We start from the raw sequence: 16,145 nt of genomic DNA on the forward strand, positions 1-16,145 counted from the left end.
ACTTTTGAAAAAACAAAGTGTTGTAAACAATGTAAACTTAAGTTCAGTTTTCGTGTTCTGAATGTTGAACACGTCGAGTCCAGTGAAGGGACTCGTCGAGCCCTTCGTAAAATTCGCGACTGATCGGGTTTCTTCGGATGGACTCGTCGAGTCTGTCGAAGCGACTCGGCGAGTCGGGTGTTCTGCACTTCTGATTAGATCATCATACTCAGCTTCCTCGAGCAGCCTTTCTAATTACAACAGGTCTCTTTCCGCATCAAATTCTTCTTCATGTGTGACGGTGGACTTGTTCGGCTCATCTTCGTTCCATTCCTTCATCAACTCTTCCAACATGTCAACCGAAAATGCAGTGTCATCGCTATTCCTTGGATGTTTCATGGCTTGATCAACTCCAAAAGTGACTGATTCGTCTCCTACCCGAAGGGTAAGTTTAGAATCTCGCATGTCAACTATAGCACTTGCGGTGTTAAGAAAAGGTCTTCCAAGTATTATCGGGACTTGAGGATCCGCTTCCATGTCTAAAACTATAAAGTCCGCGGGAAACACGAACTTATCAACCTTCACCAATAGATCTTCACATATTCCTCTCGGAAATGTGACCGTTTTATTTGCTAGGTGAATCCCCATTCGAATTGGCCTTGGCTCCGGAAGATCTAATTTCTTGAAAAATGAGTATGGCATGAGATTTACACTTGCCCCTGAATCGGCCAATGCATAAATGGTAGCTAAGTTTCCAAATTGGCAAGACAATGTTAAGCTTCCCGGATCACCCTTCTTCTTAGGTAGTATATTCAACATGGCAGCTGAACAATTCTCATTTAGGACCACTTTCTTCACCTCTTCCATCTTCTTTCTATTAGTTAGAAGCTCCTTGAGGAATTCGGCATATTTCGGCATTTGTTCAACCGCTTCTATGAATGGCATATTAATCTGGAGAGCCTTTATGTGTTCCAGAAACTTCTGGTAGTCAATTTCATTTTTTTCTTGTCTAGCTCGAGCTGGAAAGGGAAGTGGAGGCTGATATGGCTTAACAGGAGGCTGGCTTTTCTGTTCAGGTGGGGGACTCGTCGAGTCCGTAACGTCGACTCGGCGAGTCGGATCGGGATTCTATGATTCTTCACGTTCTTCTTTACCCTCTTGCACCAGCTTAGGTTCTTCTTGCTGAATAGGGGTCAGAGGAGTTATAATCTTCCCACTCCTAGTTGTCACGATATTTATGTGTGCACCTTTCGGGTTACTTTCGGTATTACTAGGAATTCCACCCGATCTTCTCTCATTCACTTGTTGAGCAAGCTGCCCCAGCTATTTTTCCATGTTGAGAATAGATGCTTGATGATTCCTTAGCAAGGCGTGTTGATCTTTCATCATAAGTTGGTGTTCTCTCAACATATTTTGTTGATCTTTGAGTGTAGCATCGGTATCATTGTGTCTTTTCTCGGATGCGGCCATGAATCTTGTAAGCATGTCTTCCAAATCTGATTTCTTTTCATGAACCGGTTCCTCCTTTTGATAAAAGCCTCTCTCCTTTTGCCTATACTTTTCCTCCCTTGTCTTTTTGTACTCATCATAAGGTAGCCATTCCTTCTTTGGTTTTCGCCAATTGTCATCAAACCTATCACCACTTGAATAGCACACTTGCACCTTCCGATTCCCGTTCTTGTCAAGATCACAATCTTTAGTTAGATGAGGTCCTCTACAGTTTTCACAACCTACTCTAATGGCATGGATGGATTGGTCCATCTTTGTCATTCTTCGATCCATGCTTTCCAATTTTGCCATCATTGCTGCCATGTCATCAGTAATAGAGTTCACCGCCCCTCGAGTCAAGTCATTTCTTGGGTTATGATATTCTCTAGATTGTTTAGAGAATTCTTCAATTAGGGCCTTTATCACCGGGGGTGCTTTCTTTGTGAGCGGTCCTTGCGAATCAAGGAGTTGCCTAGTTGTCACATTTGCTCCATCATAGAAAATGGAGACTTCTTGTTGGCTGTTTAGATCGTGATGTGGGCAATTCCTTAGTAAGCCTTTGTACCTTTCCCACGCCTCATATAGTGACTCTCCAATTTGTTGTTCAAAGTTAGTTATGGCTTTCTTTAACTTGGCTATTTTTTAAGGAGGGCAAAACTGGTCTATGAATTCTTCTTTCATTTTAGCCCATGTAGTGATGGATCCTGGGGGAAGTGATTTCAGCCAATCCTTTGCAACTCCCTTGAATGTGACAGGTAGCATACGAAGCAAGACAGTGTCGCGAGCCACATTAGGGACATTGAAGTAGTCGGCTATGTCATTGACTTCGTCAAGATTTTTGTATGCGTCTTCATGATCCTTCCCGTAGAATGGAATCTCCTTAAGTTGAGCAAGTATGTGGCCTTTAAGTTCAAAGGTGGCAGTTGCGGGAATCGCGGGTTGCACGAGTCCCGGGCCGGTGTCGTCACGCATCCTTTTCTTCCATTCACACATGGGAACTTCATCAATGTTAGCCATGGGGTCAGCTAGTTCGCCCTCGATGTCGCTTCCTTCTTCGTATTCGCTTTCTTCTTTTTTGGATTCGTACACGATATCGTCCTTGTTTGGGTCTTCGTTCGCCTCAGAAAAATTATTGGATTCTCCCACTTTCTTGTCCTTTTTCTTACTAAAAACAGATTTTAGATTCTTCAATGGCGAATTCTTTGATGTTGCGTTTCCTCCTATGATTTTGCCTTTGTTTTTCTTCAAGGTTGCTTCCGGGTCTTCAAGTGGCGGAATCAAAGGTGTACCTCCTCCCCTGGTCATAAACGAACTGTAAACAAAACCGAAAACACACGTAAAAAGAACAAAAATAAAATAAAAACGAAACTGAGTTTCAGCGATGGACTCGTCGAGTAGCTTCGATTGCACTCGGTGAGTTCAAGGCTAAAACTGAAAAAAATCAAACAAAAATTATAACAAATCAAATAAAATTAAAACTAAACCTAATACCTAGACTACTAAAGCAGTAACTTTGTGCAAGATTAATCTCACACAAAAGGGTCGGTAATACTAGAAGTTAAAATTAATTTTTGAACCGTCCCCGGCAACGGCGCCAAAAACTTGATGTGTGTGGAACTAACTAGTTTTATCCTACTTTTTAATTTATGAATTTCACACAAAAGGCAGTGGACCTATCAATTGGTAATATGAATTAGCAAGTAGGGTATCGAAGTCAGGGAACGGAAATTAATCTAACTACTTGAATTAACTAAAACAATTAGTAAAATAGAGGGGTTTTCTCTAGTTTTGCAAGACTAGAAAATTAACTTAAACTTAACTAATTAACTAACAACTGAAAACACGTAAAAACCAACTAAATTCAATGATCAAAAAGGGTTTTTGTTTAGGTTCAACTCATTTACTCCTATGGTTAATTTTTATGGTGATGTAATGGATTAATTGTTATTGGCTACCGACTAAGGTGATTAGATTCACATTCGTTATTACAAATCCTTAGAAAATAAATTAATTTAAGCAGTGATCAAGTGATTAAACTAATAAATTCCCTAGTTTAATTATTCGGGTTAAATAAGACTTGTAATTAGCTAATTAAATTGGTGATTCACTTAACCTCTTGTTGATGGTGTATCACACAAGCTCACACATTAATTTACCCATTCTCTAGTTAATCCTAGTTTCATATTCACTATTCCTAGGCATATAGCAATGTGTTCACATAAATCATATGAGATAAGCAATTAAGAGATGTTCATGCAACTTAATTACTTAGCAATTAACAGAAAATAGTTATGGTTAATGCATAAGGGTCTTTAACAAGCTTAATTTAACAAAATTCACCACATAACAATTAATCAAAATAGTAAATTAATCCATAGGAGCAAACTTGTCTAACCTAAACAGAAACTAACGAAATTAGTTCATAATTTCAGTTGATAAAAACCTAAAAACGAATTCAAACAAGCTAGACATAGTTTTATTCAAAGGTAAAGTGGAAAATTAAACCTAAGTTGCCTTATTCTTCTTAGAATTGAAGATTAGGGGTCTTCTCACGTTCTTTAGATCTCCAGCAGTCTCCTTAGTCGCCAAGTAAGCTTCCCAAAAGCCAGAGAGAGAGTCCATTCGGATTTGTTGCTTCTATTTATAGATAACTCAAAACAGGGGATACTCGTCGAGTAGACAACCGACTCGTCGAGTCCCCTTGAAGAATCCGTATACGGCAAGGACTTTACATATTGCTTCGCGAACCTTCGTATGTACTCGTCGAGTAGACGTGCTTACTCGCCGAGTAGCTTCAGGATTTAGCATTTCTCTTCTTTCTTTAGTTCCCGAGCTTTCGATCATATCTCCTGCTTCCTTTTACCTCCGAGCTTCTCTTTTGAACTGAAAATACAATTTGAACACTATTAAGCACCTTTTGTCCATAATATGTAAATAATTAGCTAATAAATAATGAGAATCTATACTAAATATATAGCTAAATATGCACATATCATATATATATATATATATATATATATATATATATATATAACAAATATATAGCTAAATATGCACATATCATATATATATATATATCTCCTAAATCTCTCTCTATCCCAAATCTCTCCCAATCTCTCTCAAATCTCTTTCAACTTTGTCATAAACACCAACATCATCCTATCCCTTCCTTTGTTGAAAATGGCTCAAAAGGGATGGAGAAAACTGAAAAGAAGAAGCTCATTTCGGAATACACTATTCATTTCCGTAGCCTCTCCTCTTGGTCTGGAACCCTCTGGGTCCAGAACCCTCTCAGTACGGAACCTTCTCAGTCCGGAACCCTCCTAGTCCAGAACTCATTCTCAGGAACCGGACAATTTCACTCCGGATACCTTCTGCTTCGGAACTTCCTCATCCGGACCAACTCCCTTCGGAAGACTTCGCACCGAACAATCTCGCACTCCGGAAGCTGCTGACTCCACACCATGACTCCGAAACTTGAAGATTTGCTTCGGAATTCGCCCTTTTGACTCCGGAATCCTCCTGGTTGACTCCGGTCCTGCGCAATTCCGAAGCTCCACTCCGGATATTGACCACTTTGGATATTTTCTTCATTTTGAGGGATTTTGACGTCGGGAATTACATTAAACCCACATTTTTCATAATTTAGACCCTCGAAACTCCTATTTTATGTCAGTTTGAAGGTTTAAACATAATTACACAATATAATATCTAAAATTTAAAAATATTATATTATTTTAATCATAAAGTGATGTTGGCCAAACAAAGAAGATAAGAAGGTTTGACTTTATGAAATGATGTTCCACCATTTTCCCATGCAATAAAAGTAACCCACGCGAATATCCATCAAATATCAATGTTTTACCTCCCATACCTCCAAGTAAAGGTCTTTTCATTTCTTTGCTTTTATTAAACACTAAAAACTCCTTCACTTATCAAAAATCTTGTTTCCACTCACTGTGAAATCCACAATTGCTCTCAGGAGTCCAAGCTTCAAACTTTAAAGAGGCTTAATTCTTCAAACATTTTCCTAGGAGTTTTGGTAAGTAATTTCGACCACCTCTAGTGTTATTACACATTTATGTTGTTAATTGCACCATATTCACACACATTTTCGTGTGTTAGTTATCTTAGAATAACCACCCTCTCAAGGAATTCTTCAAGTTCTTACCAAGAAGCTAGCCTCGAAAATCACCACATTCTTCCTTCAAATTATCCACCAAACCAAACCAAGGTGAGTTTATACCCCCATATTTTCACGCTTCTTTTTCCATGTTTTAGGGGGGGGGGGGGAATACAAGTAAAACTTTGTTTATCCCACAAATAATTACATGTTTTCATCTTATGCTAAAGATAAAATATTATTTACTTAAGTTATGATTTATACTGGTTTTTGGTATGAATATTTGCGATTTACATATAGCTAAACAAACATAATCTATGCTATAAAATCATAAGAAAATTTATGATTTCTAAAACTACATGGCTTTTGGGAACTTTTATTAAAAGATAGCTTTACTAGCAAAAATGGTACATTAAAGTCATTTACTAATCTAGTGAGTTTTAACACCAAAACACTATGTTTTGATTTCATATTTTCATGCTGGAATACACCTTTATATTTATATAAAAGATTATATAAATAGTTTCAAACCAATAAGATAAACTATAATTGGTATAGTTTGGAAGTCACAAATCATACTTTTCAAAGGTACATATAATTATTTAAAGGCATAATTATCTTATTTTGCAAGTAAAAGGGAGTCATAGTTCACGTAAATCAGTTAATGCTCTTGTGAGACTTTCCTTCACCGTACCTACCTAGCGTACACCTTAAGTCATGCGTTATAATCAGAGTCTCCTGGAGGGAGAGCGAGACCGTTGTGTATAGATCTATACGGGATTGACAACCCCACACCACAGTTGTTCGCTACAGTTAGACTGGCAAGTCTAGGGTGACAAATGTCTTATCGACTCCGACGGCTGAAGAACGTCGTTTTAGGCATATCAGTCATATTAGCATGGTTATTAGAACTCACATAGGGATTAGCGAAACTATTTGGTTTAAGGGAAGCTTACACTTCATTAGTTTTATTGAAAGAAATGAAACTATATACTTTTTTTCTGTACGATATTCACTTCCATCGTGGTCTTATGGCTTAAGACCACAGTTCACCTTTAAGAAAATACTGCATTTTCTGGAAATATACATTATTACTTTACAAGTAAAAGATACAAGGGAATTGCTTTCAATTTCAGTTCATATTAAAGAAAATATCGGATTTTCTGGAAACATATGAAACCATCTTTCGCGAAACAGTTACAAACCCTTTTTAAGCAAAAATACTTATGAACTCACCAACTTAATTGTTGACACTTTTTAAAATCACTTGTATTCTCAGGAAAACAGTAAGCAGGTACTCAACCCTTCTTGAGGGTCGGCGTCGTTGTCTCAAGTCTTTCTACTTTTCAGTTTTTTATATTTAACTTTTGAACAAACAAAGTGTTGTAAACAATGTAAACTTGTGTTATCAATGTATGAATGTTTAGGTTTCTATGTTTCATTACTATTCAATTGTTATGATACTGTACATGAAGTGACTCCATCCGCCCCCAGAAGTTTCCGCCGTTCTAGTTTGGGGGTGTGATAGATTGGTATCAGAGCATTGTTTATAGTGAACTAGTATATCAAACCATACAATATATACAACTATAAATACAATGGGACTAAAACACTCTGACTAAAAGTATATTTTAAAAATATAAGTATTTTATAAAAGTATACATACTAGAACAGTGTCATAATAAGAACAAAACAAAAGTATTTAGAGGTTGGACACTACAGTCAAACCTAGACAGTTATGTAATCATATCTGGGATAAATATAGTCTGATCAACTATATTTATTTGAGATACGACCAACATGTGTTTGGTATTGGTAGTGGGGTTGCAACAAGTATAAAACTTACCAACTCCACATGTAAAGGAACATTAGAATCGAACATATAATTAAAATACTATATGAGTATTTTAGGCACCATAATTAACTTATTTGAAAACTAAAAGAACCTTACTGGTAGGTCTATAATTACTGAGTGTATGCGTTAAGGTTTTATAATCTGTATACACTATGTGATTATAGTAGGACCCGGTAAGGATCATCATAAAAATTTCAATAAAGATACCTTTATTAATCTCATAGACTCTTTAGGCATTCCCATTCTCGCACAAACAACATAGGTAGATGTAGCCACTCCACTACCACAGTTAGCAGAGGAGTCGAAGAAGAAGAAGAAGGAGTTCGTGATGAAGATTTCGAAAAGGGATCAGACGAAGAGTAAGGAGCTGGAGAGATCATTAAGGAGCCTTACCCTATTAAGAGCAGACATAAGAGGCTCGCTCGAACATCCAGAGTCAGGCTCTCCATTATGAAGTAATGGAGATTAGTGACAAGACTCAAAGCATGATGGAGCGAAGATTCAACATATATACGAGGAACAAGAACACCATACGGATGCCCGGAGACAACGAAACGTTACAGCTGAAACTAGGACAATCATAACAAGGATGGAGATGCAGAGAAAACCACTCATGAGGTGTGCGAGGTGGCAGAGCACCTTATGCGTCACTCTAATAATTAATAAATTAATATACAACCTAGTGAGTTAGTGATTACACTACTCACACTATGTGTTAGGCTTATCGCCTCTCTCATCGCAACTAGTAATAAAAAATCAAGCAAGATACGCCATCCCAAAACCTATAAAACCCAAGCCAACTTAAGGATTTGATATCTATAATTAATTAGGGTAACTTAACATTTGGACAATACCTATTTCTATTCTCTACCATAAATACATCACAGGGATGTAGGTCGAAACATTGAGAATCGTACAACAAAATGTGAAATTTATATGTAAATATAAATAGATAGAATACAACTAGAAATGACCATAGTTACTTACGAACTTGCTTCTCATCATGCAACAGAATCATGTCTTCCCATGGAAATAACCACCACACCGGCGAAACACCAATTCTGCAGATAGACTCCGCTACATTCCAAGCTGCTGTAACAGCTGCTGTGACAGTTGTCATGACGCAACTCAACGATAACAACACAAACGAAAGTGGAAACAGTGTCGACAATTCTAACCGTAGTAATAACCAAGGAAACCAACGAGTGACAACTTACCAAGACACCCCAAACCCCAAACATAAGAACATGAAACGAAAGTTCGGGAACGAGAAAGGGGGAAGTTCGACTCAAAGGCCTACCATAAGGTAATAAGCTGTAGCAGTCCATACCCCCACTGACCCTGCTACCTCAACACCGGGAAAACCATATGCTGGAAGCCTCCCAAAATGCAACAAGTGTGGTTTCCACCATAATGGAGCATGCCGGAAGTTACATTGCAATAGGTGCAACAAGAAGGGGCACACCGCCCGCCACTATAAGACCCCATCCCAATACATCACTCCAACCCCCGATGCTGGAATAAGTCCAGTATGCCACACTTGCGGTGAAACAGGACATTTCAAGAGAAATTGTCCAACAGAGAGGAATGACGGAGGAGCGGGAGGAGCTTAACAACAGGACATGATGAAGCAACAAGGAGCCCTACTGGGAATTTCGGTACGTTTCCAAACAACCAAAAATTAAGCATCGAATTTTCACAAAAGTTTTTGCCAATTAAAAACATAATCATAAATTGTTCCCTCATCCGAACAAATCATATCATTCATAGAAAAACTAAAGATCCTTACAGGTGAGCTAGGATGGCTTAATGTAAACGCAGGGTCAAATATAATTAAGATTATACAGACTTAGAGTGCATTATTCCGCCTTAATTCCTGTTCCTTGTATGGTTGTGGATTTAGGGCAGGGCCACTCATTCGAATGTCTTTCCAATCCTAATTATATACGACTAGGTTACACCAAACTATTATAGGGAGTCCTAGTAGGAAACATACTACGAAATTTCACCATGATATATCAAAGTACTCATACTACTAGAACACCCTAAATCCGGTTCAAAATATCCGTAGTAGTAGTAACAAGGATGAAACTGGTAGCGTTAAAAACATGTACATAGAACACACTATCATTCTAAACAATCATCCCTTCCAAATCGACTTAACATCTGTTATAATAGGAAGTCCAACGTCATTCATTTGACATGGACTGGCTTGATCCCCATCATACCAATTTTTTGTGCCACGAAGAGACCCTTCGCCTTAATCGACCGATTAACAAAACCCTTTCCACCTATAACGACAAAACCCCGAATCATCCCTGGAATCTAGACACATAAGTAACCATGTAAGAGGTACCACGCTCTCTCCTATCCCATAATAGAAATAGAAAACAAGAAACAAAAGACATCAAGGGTATCCCATAGATTTATAACCTTTCCGAAGTATTTCCTAGAAGGTCTTTCGGAAATATCAACCATGTGCCAAGTTGAGTGTGGAATCGACTCGATTCTTGGAGCCGTTCCCATAGCCAAACCCCCCAACACCACTTAGCACCAACACAAAAACAGACATTGTCCAGTCAATGGAACGACCTAATAAGTGAGGAAAGTATCAGACCAAGCCTCTAACCTTAGAGAGCACCCATCTGACTCGTAAAGAGGAAGGGTGGATTGTCCATAGGACCATTGACACCCAGAAGTCAAACCAACCCATCATCAAGGACCAATATCCTGCATTCCGAACCGACAATCCATTCTACCAACCTCAAGGAAAAATGAGCAAAGTTGGCATACCACTAGCTCAGAATTCCATAGGAAGAAACCCCCAAGACAGCCTAGGATTCATAAGGCCAGCTGCGCCACACGCAACCTTAACCTTGGTAACAATAGTGCCATCCTTAAGGTCTAGGAACACTACCTCTAGGACACCAGGAACACAACCTTCAATAGGTCATTCGATATTCTCGCCAAGATAGGTCCAGAAGCCCATAGACTTCGGTTACCATAAGGACTCAGCATCGTACATCCCACGTTCCACGTAACCAACCTTGATACGTGTCGGACCGCCGAAGCTCTTGTAGTCCCATTTGAAGAAATAAAGGTAAACAAGAACCTACACCTCGAAGAGGAACAAGTGGGCAAGGAAATCAAAAGAGTAAGGCCAAATACAAATAGTGAAGGTCCGATGGAACACCAAGCAAGGACCCAAATTCCCTTAGGAACGAAGAAACCAGATAAAACAGAGATACCCGTAACTTTCTCCTAGTTGCAAGATCCGTCGAAGATGCTAATTTCAGGACGAAATTCCTTCTAACGGGGGAATGATGTAACAACCAAAAAATTTAGGTCAAACAAAGTCAACAAGTCAACTCAACCAACTCAAGTTGTACTAATACATTAAGGTTTAAAACCATGTTTCCTAATGTACGACTTGCAATTATAATGTTGAATATATATATATATATATATATATATATATATATATATATATATATATATATATATATATATATATATATATATATATATATATATATATTGATGTGTGTGAAACTAACTAGTTTTATCCTACTTATTAATTTATGAATTTCACACAAAAGGCAGTGGACCTATCAATTGGTAATATGAATTAGCAAGTAGGGTATCGAACTCAGGGAACGGAAATTAATCTAACTACTAGAATTAACTAAAACAATTAGTAAAATAGAGGGGTTTTCTCTAGTTTTGCAAGATTAGAAACTTGACTTAAACTTAACTAATTAACTGTGACATCCCCTAATTTCTCGGCCAGAAAAGACCGGTTTATTTTATGCTTTTTAAAATCAAATCAGAGAAATCTTTATAAAAGATGTTGCGGAATTGGTCCCCAAAACAAAATATGATAAAATTTTGTAAAAAACCTCTCTTTAAGAAATATATCATTTCCTTTTATATCAAAACCTCGGGATGTCATGTTCCGATACAAATCAAAAGCATAAACAAGACATTATAAGCCTTACAACAGTTATTTATAACTACTAGCCTATAATCCAAAATCACTCATCATCATCATCCAACTATGCTCAGAGTCCTCTACCTGTAATATAAACAGCTGAGTGGGTCAGGCTTGGAAGCTTGGTGAGCATATAGGGTTTTCAACCCACAGTACTTAATTTAATATGCTTAAACATTAATCAATCAACCGAATTACCCCAACCCCATTATCTTATTTATTTCTTAAGGGTTTACCCTAAGATTCAACTATCACTCCTTCCTAAGGATTCATCCTAAGGAATAGGCACAAGGTCACACCATCACCAGGGTTTATACAACAGGGGCTAAATTCATAGCTCTTATTTATTGACAGTATTATTGACAGTATTCACCCATGTCATACATGTCAATGGGTTTTTAGAGTACTCCAAATGAACATATAGTTCATTACACCTACAGGTTGCGGGCTTGCTAGTATTCCACAGACCGTCTAGAATAGTCCATGGTTATCATCCCTACTCTGCTGAATGACGGGGGTCACCGTTTGGGTAAGGGCTTATCTCATATTTCACCACTCACCCTCAACTTATGATCTCCTTTCACCACTCACCCTCAACTTATGATCAATATTACTGATCATCTCCTTTATCCAACTCACCTTTCATCACACACCCATTATTTCATCTACCCATGTTTTACCCAACATTTTTGTAGATAAAAATACATATACATTTTAAATTATTTAAAAACATGTATAAATCACACCTTCAACATCCAACTCAAATAAACAAACAATAAATATTCACACAGCACGTATTTTATATAAAATACTTCATATCTATGTGTAAGGTGAAAGTAACTACACACTCACCTGATTTAATGAAAATCGGGCAACAATTCGTTTCCTAAAATGATCGTTTCTAATAAAACCGGGAGTTTTATTGAGAAACCGGACTCTGCAAAGGGTCGGGCTTCGAAACCGAAAAGATAAATTTTCCGGGCTTGTCGGGCACTTCGTGGCATATTCCGGGTGTTAGAATCGATACCGGGGCTTCGGGGAATGTTAAGATGAAGAAAATATGGAAAAATGGGCTAAATATGGCAAAATCTCAAAAGTAACCGGGAGGGTTCGCATACCCTTTTATTTATAGTGTCCGAAGGTCGGCTTAGAAGAGTGGGGTCCGCAGGCGAAGGAGCGCAGGTGCTCGCACATGGGCTGCGCGTGCGAGGGCCTCGCTGGAGGCTTCTGATTGGACCGCTTCGGACAGCACCTCGGTTCGGACACGTTGCTGATGACACACCGAGATCGGACACGGGGCAGCCTCCTATTGGACCGAACCTCGGACTCACGAAGAACATGACACGACTCGCCAGGTGGCTTCGGTGACTCAGCAGGTTCCGGACACGCGTCGGATGCGAAGCGAGGACACGTGGCCGAAGTCCACGTGTGCGAAATTCCTCAGTTTTGGGGATTTTTCTCGGTTTTCGCGCCAAAACTTCTAAAATCCATAACTTTCGCATACGAGCTCCGTTTTTGACATTCTTTATATGCACGCGTAGGTCAAATTACGCTCTACAACTTTCATTTAGACTTCGTCTACTAATTTTGAATTTAATTTTTATATTATTATTTTTAACAGACCGGGACAGGAAATCCGTTAAAAATTCATAACTTCTTCATCCGACGTCCGTTTTCGTCAGACTTTTTACCGATGTGCTACTAATGACGAGACATTCGATTCTCATTTAGGTCGTGTTGGCTAAAAATCACTCGATCTAAAATTCAAATTTTTAGCTGTCTACTGCTAAGCTGAAACTTCGAAAAATCATAACTTCCTCATACGAAGTCAGATTTGGGCGTTCTTTTTTATCGAACTTCTCGGTTTAAAGAATACTACGTGTTTCGTTTAGATTACTAAGGCTAAAAAGTAGTTTATCAAAAACTCACTTTTTACGACATTCGGCACCGTGCCGGTTTGTCGCGAAACTTCGACAGGTCATAACTTCTTCGTTATAACTCGGATTTCGGCATTATTTATATATCCGTAATCCTTGTCACGCCCACTACAAGTTTTTTAATAGATATCGGCTTTATCTAAAATTTAATTTTTGACGCTCATTTTTATTCTTAATTATTTAAACCCTAATAATTAAGCATAAAACACATAATATTCACATAATTCCTTTTCATTTCTTCTAAATGAGTTACAAAGGTTAACCTAGACCATTATGTCAATATTAATGCCTAGCCTAGAAACACGGGCGTTACAACTCTCTCCCCCTTAGGATGATTCCGTCCCCGGAATCACACAACGACAAACAACTACGGGTAGCGACTCACCATGTCACTCTCCGTTTCCCAGGTGGGATTTGGCCCATTTATATGTTTCCAACGCACAAGAACTAAATCGACTATATTACGTTACAACTTCTTAGTCTTACGGTCAACGATTGCCTCAGGTTCTCCAATTAACCTCTTGCTTTCATCCAACCTTAATTCAGAAATCGGAATTATGTCGGGCACATCTCCCGTGAACTTCCTCAAATAACACACATGTAATGTGTTATGAATACCCTCCAGTTCTTCCAGTAATTCTAGCTTGTAAGCTTGATTCCCGATCCTCCGAAGAACTTTAAATGGTCCAATAAACCTTGGACCCAACTTTCCCCTTCTACCAAACCTTATAAGTCCCTTCCACGACGAGACTTTAAGTAAAACCAAATCTCCAACTTCGAATGATATCGGTTGTCTTTTCTTCTCAGCATATCTCTTTTGAGTGGCTAACATCCTTTCCCTAATCACTTTCAACTTTTCAGCAGTTTGATGGACTATCTCAGGTCCCATAAACTGCTTTTCCCCAGCTTCCAGCCAACATGATGGCGTTCGACACTTTTCTCCATACAAAGCATGATATGGTGCCATCTTAATGCTTGAGTGGAAACTATTATTATAGGAGAATTCTACTAGAGGTAAGTGTTCATCCCAGTTACCTTGGAATTCTAGGGTACATGCTCTCAGCATATCCTCCAATGTTTGAATCGTTCGTTCGCTTTGACCATCGGTTTGTGGATGGTAAGCTGTACTCAAACACAACTTGGTACCCAATTCCTCTTGTAGACTCCTCCAAAACCTTGAGGTAAAACGGCTGTCACGATCGAATACAATCGTTAATGGAACACCGTGAAGCCTCACAATTTCCTTCACGTAAGAATTCGCAAGTTTATCCATAGACCATTTCTCGTTGGCTGCTATGAAATGCGCATTCTTAGTGAAGCGATCAACGACCACCTAAATCATGTCGTGACCGTTCCTTGTTCTGGGCAGTTTAGTCACAAAATCCATAGTGATGTCTTCCCATTTGCCCATGGGTATATGCAAAGGTTCTAAACTCCCATATGGTTTCTGATGTTGTGCCTTAACCCTAGCACAAGTTACACACTCGGCCACATACTTTGCAACATCGAGCTTCATCGTCGGCCACCAGTAATAGGGTTTTAGATCCCTATACATTTTCGTACTGCCGGGATGAATCGAGTACATGGTTTTGTGAGCTTCTTCCATCAGAAGATCTCTAACTCCTCCGGCCTTAGGTACCCAAATCCTATCTTTGAATACCTTCAGTCCTTGGCCGTTTGTATCAAACACCAACATTTTTCCCAAACGTTCCTCCTTTCGGTCATTTCTCTCTAAAGCTTCCTCTTGAGCTTTCTTTATACTTTCCACAATTGTAGAGACAACTTCAATTCTCAACGCTCTTGGCCTTATCTTTTCAAGATTTACCTTCCGACTAAGAGCATCAGCAACAACATTTGCTTTACCAGGGTGGTAAAGTATCTCACAGTCGTAGTCCTTGAGTAACTCTAGCCAGCGCCGTTGCCTCATGTTCAATTCCTTCTCTATACCTTTAAGGCGAATACTACCGCTACCAACTCCAGACCATGAGTGGGGTAGTTCTTTTTGTGCTCTTTCAATTGCCTCGGTGCATACACTATCACTTTATCCCTTTGGGTCAGAACACAACCTAACCCAACTCCAGAGGCATTACTATAAAATATGAAGTCATCAACTCCTTCAGGTAACGAAAGAATCGGTGCTTCACACAACTGCTTCTTTAACTTCTCAAAGCTTCCTATGCTTCTTATTCCAAGTATAGACAACTCATTTGTGGGTCAAAGCTGTCAATGGAGTCGCGATCGAAGAAAAGCCTTGGATAAATCAGCGATAATATCCAGCTAATCCTAAAAAGCTTCAGATCTGCATAGGACTTTCAATTGTAACCTTCGAGTTACAAAATAAATCCTTATTGAGGACTCCTTCTTCTTAGAATAAGTATTTTCCTTTGTTTATTGTAACAGACCGATGTGTCATGTTCTAATGATCTCTCATTGTATACTACACTACATAGACTCAGATCTCCTAGGGACAAATTTCGGAGCAAACTATACCTTCCTTCATGTTCTAATGTGATACAATCACAGTTCAACATGTATCATTTCTAAGTATCAACTTCTTTAACAATGAGTGTGATACTTCTATTGATCGCTTTGATCATCTTTCACTTCAATCTTCTTGGTTAAGTCAAATGCTACATCGAACTTGGTTCTCTGAACCACATAATAAACTCATCTTAGTCGGACTCGATTCGATATGACCTCTAAGGTCGGAATAACAATCATCTTCTTAGTCATTACCAAAACGATAGTAACGACAAACTAGAACAAGACGGA

General features: G+C 38.7%; 1 protein-coding gene and 1 non-coding gene across 2 annotated transcripts; one reads left to right on the forward strand and one right to left on the reverse strand.

Moving 5' to 3' along the window:
- Positions 1 to 234: 234 nt before the first annotated feature.
- Positions 235 to 924, reverse strand: LOC145104996 (uncharacterized). The gene has a single exon (XM_079042144.1). It carries the CDS (start codon positions 922 to 924, stop codon positions 235 to 237), a length of 690 nt encoding a protein of 229 aa, XP_078898270.1.
- Positions 925 to 1,993: 1,069 nt separating this feature from the next.
- Positions 1,994 to 2,100, forward strand: LOC145110395 (small nucleolar RNA R71). Its single transcript, XR_013709774.1, has one exon. It is a non-coding gene; the product is annotated as a small nucleolar RNA R71 (small nucleolar RNA).
- The last annotated feature ends 14,045 nt before the right edge of the window (positions 2,101 to 16,145 follow it).

The sequence above is a fragment of the Lactuca virosa genome, chromosome 4 (genome assembly GCF_052849685.1).
Source record: "Lactuca virosa cultivar CGN04683 chromosome 4, Lactuca_virosa_CGN04683_v6, whole genome shotgun sequence".
Lineage (NCBI taxonomy): Eukaryota > Viridiplantae > Streptophyta > Magnoliopsida > Asterales > Asteraceae > Lactuca > Lactuca virosa.

Bases quoted from the DNA above. Each gene is read 5' to 3' on its own strand.
- LOC145104996 (XM_079042144.1), bottom strand. From the start codon at position 924: ATGCCATTCATAGAAGCGGTTGAACAAATGCCGAAATATGCCGAATTC.